This window comes from Filicampus tigris, chromosome 17, assembly GCF_054856515.1.
Source record: "Filicampus tigris isolate MCC_2025a chromosome 17, RoL_Ftig_1.0, whole genome shotgun sequence".
Lineage (NCBI taxonomy): Eukaryota > Metazoa > Chordata > Actinopteri > Syngnathiformes > Syngnathidae > Filicampus > Filicampus tigris.
The window spans coordinates 6,039,617-6,052,537 of NC_141233.1; the positions used below are offsets into that span (position 1 = coordinate 6,039,617).

At 44.5% G+C, this 12,921-nt stretch overlaps 1 protein-coding gene across 13 annotated transcripts in view; it reads left to right on the plus strand.

Moving 5' to 3' along the window:
- The first annotated feature begins 1,664 nt into the window (after positions 1-1,664).
- Positions 1,665-12,921, plus strand: part of nbeaa (neurobeachin a) — a 59,875-nt gene continuing 48,618 nt past the window's right edge. For all 13 annotated transcript variants that reach the window (XM_086012960.1, XM_086012962.1, XM_086012961.1 and 10 more), the window contains exon 1: positions 1,665-2,279. In XM_086012960.1, coding sequence (XP_085869086.1) covers positions 2,004-2,279 — 276 coding nt within the window. In that variant the 5' untranslated portion in view covers positions 1,665-2,003. The remainder of the gene's footprint in view (positions 2,280-12,921) is intronic.

Consider the following 12,921-nt stretch of genomic DNA (forward strand, 5'->3'; position numbering starts at 1 on the left):
GAATTATCCATCCATTATCTATACCGCTTATCCTCACAAGGGTCGCGGGGCGTGCTGGAGCCTATCCCAGTTGTCTTCGGGCAGTAGGCGGGTACACCCTGAATTGGTTGCCAGCCAATCGCAGGGCACACAAAGACAAACATCCGCACTCACAATCACACCTAGGGGCAATTTAGAGAGTCCAATCAACTCACCATGCATGTTTTTGGAATGTGGGAGGAAACCGGAGTACCCGGAGAAAACCCACGCAGGCACGGGGAGAACATACAAACTCCACACAGGGAGGCCGGAGCCGGGATCGAGCCCACGACCTCTGAACTGTGAGGCGGACGTGCTAACCAGTCGCCCACCGTGCCGCCTTGCTGTGAATTAATTAAACCCAATTAACAATAATAATATTGAATTGGTTCCATTTGAATTTTCTTTATTAAGAAATACTTCATGTACTTACTTAAAAAAAATCATGTTAGAAAGCTCACGTTGTTTTACTATTAGTAATTGTTGGCATTTGATAAATTCATTGAGTTTCGACGTAGTGCTAAGATGTCCCACACCGCGAGCAGGCATTGAACGCCTGATGTACAGTACTGTATGTTTAGTGGCTGTGCGCCTATATGAGTCAACATATACATATATATAACTACATACCCTGAAAACTGCTATAAGAGTATATATAAATGTTAAATGAACATTTGGACAATGTTTTCTACATTTAATTAAATGAGTACAGTGTTTGCGTTGTTGCTTTGCGTAAGTGATTTGGACTTTATTTGAAAATCAAAATGGAACCAATTCAATCGTCTTATTTGTTAATTGGGTTTAATTAATTCACAATATTTATTTGGTGTTCATTTTATTGTATTTTACGCCTCATTCATTGTATTTATCTAATTAATGTATCATATAAAATTATGTTTGTTTCCTCATTTTTTATTTTATTATTAGTACTATAATGAATAAATTGTGTTTTAGTGGATTGTGTCATGTCATCTTCCAAACCGCTTATGCTGTACAGCAGGGTGTCAAAGTCAAATGGACGGAGGGCCCGCGGGCCTTGACTTTGACATGTGTGCTGTACAGGGTCGCGGGGGGCGGGGGGGATGCTGGAGCCTATCCCAGCTGACAATGGGCGAAAGGCAGACTACACCCCGAACTGGTCGCCAACCGGTCACAGTTTTAGTGGATTGTACTTATTGAATTCATTCAGTGGATGGACTGATTGTGTTTCATGTAAACATCTAATTAGTATTGTATCATGCTATATAACATTTGGATTGTTTTTGTTACTTATTTGATGAATTTACTGTCGGTATTTAATGGATTTACTGCATTTAACTCATTCAATCCCAATGACATATTTATGTCAATTTGCAATGGGTCTGAAAAAGTCTCGTACTGAAAGGGTTGATTGACAGATTGTGATCAATTTAATTTTATGTATTGAATCTATTTAAATATTTAAAAAACTTTATTTCGCAGTATTGTATTTGTTGAAATTTACTGGAGTCCAATTCATTCATTCATCATTTTCATTTAATTGATTAATTGTACTTGATGTCCTTTCAATTCTCGTACGTGATGGCATCATTCGCACTGGTGCAGCTACGTTGCGCGTGCACGCGCCCCTCGGGACTGAGGACGCTATCCACCAGCAGGGTGTCCGAGTGCGCATGCGCGGTCAACGGCGGCCCACCGCAGCCAGGGGGCGTCAACATGGCGCTGTTGGACGCTGGCGTCGACGTCGACCTCGCTGACTGACTGACTGACAGAGCCAGCGAGACGTACGCGGCCCATAGGAGAGAGAGCTGTAACCCCCCCGCCGTATGAAGCCGAGCACGGTGCGAGGACGCCAGCATCGCTTGTGAACGTTCGCCCGCTCTCAGTGTGGTTCCTCCCGCGCGGTGGATGTGTTTGTCTCCGCCGCCGCCGCCTCCGAGCCTCAGCTTGTAGGGCAGGTGCGAGACACCCGTTCCCGTCCTCTCCTCCAAGAGAGGGCTGGGAAAATGTCGAGCGACAAGCCGCTTTCGGCACCACCGGGCTCGGCTTGCTCGCTGGCGGCCGCCGACTCCTCCTCTTCACCGCCGCCACCGCCGCCGCCGCTGCCCCTTCCGGGGGAAAGGATGCCGTCGTCCGCCGCCGGCTCCGTGGTGCTGCCGGCCGGCGTCATCAACCCCGCCGTCCCGATCAGGAATATCCAGATGAAATTCGCTGTGCTGGTGGGCCTTATCCAGGTCGGTGAGGTGAGCAACCGGGACATCGTGGAGACTGTTCTCAACCTGGTGAGTAGACCACCCGCCCCTCTCCATCACACACATTGACTCCTCCATGTTTGATTTGACGTCTCATGACTCTTGTTGAAGAGATGATGTCATTTGTTTTTTCTTCTGTTCAGGGACTCAAACGATGAAATATGAATTTTAATGGCTGAAGTGAGCGCGTGCGTTCCCTCCCTCCCTCTCCCTCTCGCTCCCTCTCATCCTCCTCATCCTCATCAGGAGCGGCCATTGTTGACTTAATGGCGCCGATAAAAGAAAAAGGCCCCCTCCCTTTGCCCCCCTTTTTGGTGCCTGGTGCAGGTGGTGTCAAAATGGCACCAAGGTGGACAAAGGCCCACTTAGCATGATGGTGCTACCCATCGTTATGCATCCATTGTGTTTTATTGGAGGAGGGTAGTAAGGTTTTTGGATATGGAGGGGGATTGCACCCCCCACCCCCCATTAATGCAAAAAAGTGAGGGTAAGAGTGGCACATATGGGCACGTGTACCCCCATTTTGTTTCAGTGTAGGTTTTAACGCAGCCATCATCCTTGCGGATTTTAATCCCGCTTTTTTGGGTTACGAAACAGGCAGTGATGCTAAGCTACGTTCTGCTTCTACCCTTCCTCCACGCATGCATCATACATGCATGTGAGCGGCCATGTTGTTTTTATCTCAAGAGCTGACCTCAGAGCAGCGGTGTTTCTTGTTGATTTTTTTCCCAACAACCCCCTTTTCACCGCTGTGGCCGATTTAAGTGAAGGACAGCCAGCAAACAGCTGGACTGTACCATTCCGCGAGCCCCCCAACCTTTCCTCCGCTCCTCTCAGGACCGGCAACCCTCCGTGGCCCTAAAAAAAAAAAAAAAACACCGCACAGGCTAATCTAAAGCGGCGGTCGGCCGGGGCTGTGCCGTGCATTTAAAAGCAGGTGGAAAGGCGGGGGAGGAAGGGGCGGAAGGGGGGGGGGGGGACGCTGGGGAGAAAGGGGGTTGTCTGAGGGAGGTGGGGGTGGATGAGGAGGTGGAAGGGATGCTGCAGTGTGCCGGGCAATCATGCAGAGGAATCGCAGGGACGAGGTCAGAGCTGCTGCTTATGGATAGATGTTATAAAAGTGCTTTAAAATGGCATCTTAAATGCTAAATGTTAATGCTAAGTCACGTCCTGTGCCCCATGTGATTGAAAAGTGACTTTTTATGATTGGTAGTGTGCAAATGGATGGGTCGTCTAGTTGCAAGTGACTAAAAGTGTAAAGCCGCAATGTTGTTGGATGCACATTTTCGCACTATTAAGCGTCTGACAACAAGGCCTGTAAAGACACTGTGTTTGGTAAATGCTAGCAGTCACTAGCATAGCGAGTGAAAGTACTTTCAAGATGAGAAATTTTGCACCTTCGTTGTGTGTTGGTACCATTCACATAATCCGGCGACAGAGGGAGAGACTAGCTTTGAGGGAAAGTGTGAAAAGGGGAAAAGCCTGTATGAACATTACAGACTTGACAAAATTCATTCTTGTTAGTACCTTTCAGACAGTCCAGTGACAGTTTTAATGAGAAGTCCAAAATGCCTGAGTGTTAATGATGTGCCAAAAAAAGAAACACAAAATGATAAAGTTCACAAGTAAAGCCTCTGTTTAGCTTCTGAAGCCAGGACATTTTTAAGTCGCCTTTGTCCCCTTCCGTTCCTTTTCGGTACCTTTTGCACAGTCCAGCCGTATGGGTAAAAGCCAGGTTTGACGGGCAATGTGAAAAGGGGAAACATTGTTGCCAACAGTATAAACAAAAAGAAACGTATGGTGACATCTTTTACAACTAAAGCCATTGTTCGGCCTCAGAAGCTGGTAATTCATTCCCCATTCATTTCTTGTCGGTACCTTTCACACTGTCCAGAGACATGGGGTAAAAAGTTTTGATCCAGTTGTGTGAAAGAGAAAAATATCACTGACATGCCAAAAAAGAAGCGGGAATGAATTTTTAACCAAAGACATAACATTTATTGGTCGCCTTCGTCAGAACCTTTCACACAGTCTTGTGACAAATCTGCAGTAAAGGTAGATTTGATGGGCAGTGTGAAAGAGCAAAAACACCTCTGAACATTATGGACGTCCCGACATATAATGAAGCGCAAAGTTAAAAGCCGTCTGTACCCTTTTCTTTGTCACCACCTCTCTCACAGTCCAGTGAAAAATAGGTGAAAGGATAGCTTTGATTGGCAGCGTGAAGTGAAAAGAAGTGCAAAGTGATGTAAAGTGTAGAAATTTGCAGTTTGCACCCCACTTTCTTTGTCTGTACCTTTTACACAGTCAAGGGACACTGGGAAAAAAGGCGTTATTGACACTGTGAACGGGCAAAAAAAGCTATATGAACATTACCTGCGTGCCGACCGACTAAAATAAGTGCTAAATGACGATGAAAAAAACTGTCCCCACCGCATTCATGCTCGGTACCTTTCATGTGGTGCAGCGAAACATGGAAAAGTCCACTTTGATTGGCAGCTTGATAGGGGTGCAAAGTAATTTAAAGTTCATCGATAAAACCAGGAACTTACCAGGAAACACCATTCAGTCCTTGTCTGTTCCTTTCACACAGACCAGGGGCACTGGGGAAAAAAGACTTTATAGACAGTGTGAAAGGAATAAAAATCCCAGAACCCAGAGTTGAAAAGAACCCAAGTTGATTATGTAATAGACCCACCACTCCTTCGGAATGGAACCCTCATGTGCTGCGTCCAGTCGCTAATCAGCCTCTGAGGCAATGTTCCTTTTCAATTACAGCAGCCGAAGACAAACGAGAGGAGGGAAAACCTCAGCGGACCGCGGAAAAATCCGTTATCCCCGCGACCGCACTTGGCATTGCCGGGCACCACCAACGACCGCATTGATTCCGTCACACCAGCGTAACTGATGGCCGGACGGGTCCGATCGCATCCGATACGCTCGCCGTCCGATGCGCCGCCAAGTATGAAGGAAGAAAACCAGGGTGTTTCTTTTTTTTTTTTACCCCGGATACATACACACTCGGCTATTATCGTCAGCATCCCAGTTGTCATGGCAACTCCTCTTAGAGCGCTCGCCAGCAGACGCTGGACCACCTGCTGTCGTTCTGCACTTCTGCACTTAAGCTCCCTCCTTGCTTCTTCTCGTAGACTCCACAGTCTCCACTTTGCTCCATCGCTCAGTTGTTTGCTACCTCTGCCAAGCGAGAAGTCGAGTAGATTTTTCATTGTCGAAATAGTTCACGTGCTAATATCGGCGTACCCCGTTACTGTGCCTTAACTCTGGATTGAAGTGCTGTTATACTCCACAGTCTCCACTTTGGTGCAGCACTCTGTCAAGCTAAAAGGAAAATTTTGTTACTTTTGCCATGCAGCAAATTGGTAGTTTTTTTTATTGCTGAAATCGTCAATCATATGTAAACGTCAGCGTACCTCGTTGCTGTGCTTTAGATTTGGATGGCACACTGTTAATACTCCACAGTCTCCACTTGGCTGCAGCGTTCTGTACAGCCAAGAGGGGCATTTGTTATATCTATTGTACCTGCTGTATGGTAGAACAGATTTGTCTTTCAAGCTCCTTTGTCTCCACTGTGCTTTGGTGTCCTATTTTATTGCTGCCCTTAATCTCCTCTTGGATAATTTTGTTGACTCCTTTGTTTGGTATGTTGTCTCCACATGGCTGCAGCGCTCCATTTTCTTGCTGCCCTCAGTCTTCTTTTGGATACAATGATAAAAGTAGTCCCACATTCTAGCCTCAGTTTAGCCTATTGGTGTGCCTGAGCTATGGATGCCATGCACTTGTACTCCACAGTCTCCACTTTGCTGCAATGCTCAGTTTTGTTGCTACCGTAGAGTAGAGAAGCGTTTGTTACCTCTGCAAAGCATAAAGTCAATCTTGTTCCTATTGTTGAAGTAGATTGTCATTGCTCCAACCTTGCTGCAGTACTCTGTTTTCTCACTGCCCTCAGTCTCCTTTTGGATAAAATGACAAAAATATGACAACACTGTTAAGCCACAGATGTAATTTACATGCTGTGCTGTTTTCTTTCTTAGGTCTAACCCATTCATTTCTTTTTTGGTCATTTGAGTCTGGATGGAAGCATCCCCTCCCACTGCCCCTGAATCCAAAATGGTCTGTCCTGTAGAGCATGTTATGATTTGCGTTGCCCTCGCCACATTTTTGAAGTGTTTTTAAACATCAAACAGTAGCAGTGTGTATTTTTAGATATTGGAAAAAAAGGACTTCTTCTTCTTGCTCGTGACTTCGTTCCGCATCTCTTTTCGTCCCGCGTCTCCCCTGCAGGAGGCCTCCTCCTCCGCCGCCGGGTCTCGTTATCCCCGGTTCACTCTCTCCTCAACCCAAGGTTGCACACAAACACACTCACAAAACATCGATGTACGCTAACCTTAAAACACAGTGCAGTGGTACCTTGAGACGCGAGTTGAATTCGTTCCATGACCACACAGAACTCAGAACACTGGGATCTCATATCATCTTGCCTTATTGAAATGAATGGAAATGCCATTAATCCATTTCAGCCCAAAAATATACATTTTTTGTGTTTGTCTTTTTTAGTAAGGAAAAATAGAGCTGTATGTTATCGTACTTTATAATAATTTAGAGTAATAACATATTTAAACAATGTTATGATTTACTGATGATTTAGTTATGATTACTGCAAATCAATTAATTGTGCTGCTCCTTTGATGTGCCCGCCATAGAGGATAAAGAATATATGGGTTCTAAAGTCATGACGATCGACGCTAACTGTTAGCATTTCAATAGTATTTTACGCTATATGTTAGCGTTAAGCTAGAGGGCTGTTCTTAAGGCAACATAGTTTGGTTGTTTTAACAGAATGATTTATGTTCAGTTTGACTGGACACCAACTGGGAGTGGCATTAAACAGCATGAAGCCTCTTTTGCGAAAATGCTTCTCGTTGCTTGGATTTGGTACGCCAAAGGTGTATAAACGCCAAAGGTGTATAAACATTAAACATTATCTAAATATGGTGCATCAGAGATGTATAAACATTAAATATGATGGAGATATGCTGCATTAGAGGTGCATGGACATTAAATATATCAAGACCAAATAATTATGTACCTCATTATGTAGCACAGCGGCTACGCTAAGCTTCTTGTTATCTCCCTTAACGCCATTGTTTCCACACTATTGTGTTCAAATGTATGCAGTGTGTAAGGGGCGTTGCTTCTGTGGTGTATGTCCTTAGATTGTGTCTGTTTGTGTGTGTGTGTGTGAGTGCGTGCGTGTGTGTGTGTGTGTGTGGTGACACTCCTGCAGTACAGTGAAACTAATCGTGTGTGTGTGTGTGTGTGTGTGCCTCAGAATTGATTAATGAGAGTACAAAGCGATGTTTTACTGTCCTCCCGCACCTACTTCTGCACTGCACATTGTCTCTTGTAACACACACACGCGCACGCACATGCACCGGTTCCCTCTTGCAGCCCACATCATTGCCTGGCAGGGCTGATTTTAAATTCATGCTGGCCTAGTTCGCCTTTTTCCCTTGGCTCCACACGTGCACACGTACGCACACACGCATCTGCGTTTTCCTTGAAGTATATCTAAGTGTCGTTATTCATCACGCTGCATACTGCAGTGGAGTGTTGATGCTAACAAACTGGTGTGCGTGCGTGTGTGTGTGTGTGTGATGTCACTGACAATTAATTGTGTTTTCAAGTAAGACACACACACGCACGCTCACACACACAGGCACATGTTGGCAGACATGTTGGAGGTGTGAACAATGCAGTAGCAGCAGGACTGTGTGTTCTCTCCAGGAAATAGACTCCTCCCAATGATTGCAGCTATGAACCCTCCTCACATCCTACACACATGCGCGCGCACACGCTCGTGGTGGAACGCTGTGGAAGGTTAAACAAGGACAAAGCTGCAGTGGTATTTGACACACTTCTTTTTTAAAATAATGAAGTCAACACAAATCAGAGCGTCCGTTAGCGATGCATCTAATAAAAACATGACTTGCAACAGTTATGTCAGTCATGTGTCATTTGATTTATTGTTTGTATCAACGATGTTGTGTAGTTGCTGTCTGTGGTGAGAATGGCAGAATAGCTCGCAATATTCTTGTGATATTTTGCCAACGATAATAATATCACAATTAAAGAGGAAGTCACCCACAATATTTTCCTTACAATATGTTCTATGCGCCCCCACTGGTCTAAACACGGCATTCTGATTAATATTGCATTTGTAGAGTATGAGTTAAGCAGCAAAATCCACCTGGTTTTAGCCATCTCAGTCAGTATTTTTCTAAATAATATAAAGTAACAACTCCAGGGGTCACACATCATGCTTTATCTTTTTTTATGTATTTCATATTGTGAACAGGAACAAAAAAAAATGCTAAAATGTAACAAACGGCTGAGTTTGCCCTTGGGGAAATAACGTTCTTATCACTTTCATTGATAGTTAGCGCACGGGTAGGTGGTGGCGGTTCCGCCGGGGTGCTAGCCGTTAATCGCCATCCGCTATGCTGCCTCCACATGAACACAGAGGGTGGATGGAATTTTTTTTTTTTTTTTTGCGGCAGCGGTGACTCATCGTGTCACTCTCCTCCCGCCTCCTCGGACCCCCTGGAGTGTACATAATGAAGCTAATGTTTACGTCCCCCATGAGTGGTCGCACATGGTGATTCACTGGGAGACCAGTTGTCACGGCCCACGGCAAGCAAAGCCAAAGTGTTAACTTGTATGTCGTCTTTTAAAACATATATACGCTATACATATATACAGTGTAAGGACACGAAATTAGATGTTGGATACGTTTTCAAATGCGACGTCCATCTTATTTCATTCATGTTTAAACCACCGGTTGAGAATCGCTGGTCTACCCTGTTTATTTTGTCGCTATTTATGGCTAAACTAGCTGTACACAAACTGTTTGTCTGTCCAAATGAAGCATGCCTTTTATGATTTATTGTTCTGAGTTGTCACCTCGTCTCGCTTGATCTGATTTGAATGCTTTGGAGCAGCATTTCAATTGGATCTTTGATCTTTTGGATTGTTTTTCGGTTCAACAGCTCTTAAGTTCAGACAGAGTGGCTTTGGTAATAAATAGTTCTATTTCATACATGCAGACCGCCAATGTTGTTTTTTCTTTGCAATGTGATGAAGTGCTTCTACAGTAGCGGCAAGACAAAATATCGACCTTATGTCATTTATCTCTTCTCGACAGAGTTGGGCACTTGACCCTTTTTTGCCCGTCCGGCCGCAACCCTCCACCCTTGACCTGGGTACCCTTCTGGCCGCGACCCCCCGGCCATATTCATAAACATTGTCGGCCCCCGCCCTGCTACGCCCCCCCCCCAAAAAAAAAACAACCCCAAAACAAAACAAAAAAAAAAAACCCAAAACAAAACAAACAAAAAACATCATGATGCCCCCGCGGGAGGGATGCTAACGGAAGAGGTTTATTTACACACAATTAGCTGGCTAACTTACTATTCAAACCCACTGCGGACGCGCTTCAAACGCGTCACTTACTCACGTACTTACCCAGCTGCGTGTACTAACATCCATTGCGAGCCCTGGGGTTGGTTTTGTCGTATTGTATAATTATTTGGGTCCAACAGACGACAAGTCTGCAAGCATTCAACAAGTTACTTATTTTGCACACTTCCCCTCCTTCACACTTCCCGGCCTTCAAAATAAAAGCATACCAGCAAACCACTATACAGCAGTTTTGCTACGGCGTATTTCCGGAAGTAGGAAAGTGCATGATGTGCCAGTGTCATACTTGAGTCTCGCCTCGTGAGCACGTCACACGCATGAGGGCCGATTAGTGGGCCGGACTAAAATCCACTTCCGGCCATGCTTAGTCCAGCTATTTTAAAAAATTTGACATCATGATATTCTAACATCATGCCATCCGGCTGTTGTGAATCTGTGTGAGTCTGATATTGTGATATTGTGCTGGAGCGATTCTGCGATGTTCATGGTGTCATGACATCGGGATTGGGATATCATGCTATTGTGACACTGTGATAATCCAACTATCATGACGTTGTGATATCATGCTATTGCGATATAGTAATAATCGTGATATCATGATCTAATGTTATTGTGACATTAATAATTGGCCCGATGTTCCCGGGATGCTCATTTGGCATGATGAGTGATATCATTTTCCCCAGATGTTTTTTTTTTTTTAGTTTTTCATTGCCCTCTTGGGGGTTAAGATCAGGGGATGTCATTTATATGTTGTCATCTTTGGGCATGTGAAGCCTTTTGAGACCTTCCTGTGATTAAGGGATATATAAATAAATTTGACTTGACTTGACATGAGTGATAGCAGCGATTTGTTTCCCGGGCAAAGGTGTTCCCTAGGAAGGAGTCGTGCAAAAATAACCCTGGCTAATGATCCACATGCTGCTTCACCAAGTCTAAAGTTCTCCATGAAAATGCTAGCATCTGGCATGTCCTGAGGGCGTGCTAATGAGGCAACACGGCGTAACTAACCCAAAAGAGCTGACGTGAGAATTATGTGCGAGGATGCGGCTTTCAAACGGTAGCTCACGTGCGCGCTTTCGCTGCTCTTCAAAGGCAAACGACGAAGCGACGTGTCTGCTACACTGGATCACCTCTGTTTGCATAAGGCCTTCTTGTCTAGTTTGTATACAGTAGTGTCCAACACTTCCATACAGAGATATTGCTTAAATTGATCATCCATTCTTTGAGCTTGTAGAATTGTGCTCCCTAAATAGGCTGCTGTAGGAAATATCCCTTTTTTCCCCTGGTCTTCTCTTGCTGTTTCCACTTTTATAGCTTTATAGTTTGCTGCCACGACGGGCTGCTGTTGTGATATTATTCGGGAAACAATAAGAAAAGGGAAGTTTTGTTTGGGGAGATTTTGAATGATGAATGGGTATTATGGGCCTTTTTTCTCTACGAAGCAGCTACCAACATGAAGCCCAACTGGTATGCTGCCTAAACAGGCTGCTGAAGCAACGACGGTATATCCTTTGGCAAGGAATAATATAGTCCTTTTGTGGGAAGTTCTGACTAATGATTAGGTCCTGTGGACTGTTTTCTCCATTTGGTAATATAGTAGCAGAGAAGGCAATTCATTCAGGCCTGACTAGTTTGCTGACTTAACTGGCTGCTGTAGCAAATATGTCATGAGGCTAACAAGAGTGCAAAGTTTTGTGTGGGAAGGTTTTGAGTTTTATTTTATTTATTTTATTTTTTTTAATCGTTGATAACAACCAATAGATGGGACAATTAATTCAGGCCCAACTAGCTTTCTGCCTAAACGGTTTCTATAGTACATCATTTGGTAACGAATAAAATAGTTTTGTGTGGGGAGATATTGAATGATGACCAGGCCATTTTGGATTTTCCTTGGTTAATCTAGGCCCAACTAGTTTGTTGCCTAAAAGGGCTGTTGTGTCTCATGATGTTGGATTACTGCACCGCTGATCCTCTGTCAGCATTTGGCTCAATGGAACACTGCTCGCCATTGTTTCAGCACACACACTCACATAACGGTCCTATTGCGCACACGCATATAAAGGTCCTATCAGCATGCAAAACAAACAGATTAACGATGGTGAACTGGCAGCAGCCTGCTCTGAATTAGGTCTGCGGGGCTTATCGGGCAACCTTTCAACTCGTTGTCGGCTTTTCCGCAGATTTCTGGACGCGCTCGCCGGGACACATCCAAGGACATGAGTGGAGGCGCGAAGGCTCATTAGACTCTTGAAAAAGAGGAGAACGTTTAGTCACCTGTGAAGACCACACATTGTTGTTTGTCGTTCGTGCCAAGCTGTCGCAGCTTTCGAGCCGGCATGCATTCGCTTGTTTTTCGCACCGAACCCAGCAAAACATGACCTTTTTGTGTCTGTGTGCACTTGGAACATGGACTTGGGAAATAGTCACATAAGCAATGTTTTAACACACTGCCAACTAGTGGCCTGGCGTACTTATTGCACTGTCACGAAAATTGAAAGCTAGTTCAACAGTGCTAAACAACAACAACTTCAAGCCACTTTCTAGATAACAGGGGCAAATAATATTATAATAATTAAATTAGAACCCATGCTCATTCTGACTTCCTACTTCTTACTCTGAAATATTTGCCTTTAATTTAAACTCTCTCACATTCGTCCAACTTCCCCAGGAAGGAACCAACAACTGGATGGGGGCGTGGGGTTAATGTAAATTTATTCATGAGAAAGTTTTTTTTGTCGCTTAGAGCAAACATACGCTTCTCTATTCCGTTCTATCAATACAGTAAATGGAATTTGATTTTCTTGTGCCTTGGGAGGAAATACACTAAAGTAACTCTCGCATGTGGCTCAATAACCATTTTCCGACAGATAAAAAAGAAGCATGAAAAGGGCTTAATTCTGTCCACCTAATTCAACGTTCAAGACTACTGGACTATGGTCATTCACGGTAACTTGCAGGTAGACGTAGAATCCAAGTCGGTACACAAAACAACAGCTGGGGGGCGGGGGGGAAATCAGCAAAAAAAAACCTTGAGTTAATCGATAAAATCAAATGGTCGCCCAGCACTGCGTTTGTCCAAATGTCCACCCTGCTGTCAATCAAAGTTTGCTTACAACATTCAAGGTTTGGAGGTCAGCCCAAGGGCTCGGAAAAATGTTGATTGTTTGTCTGCGGG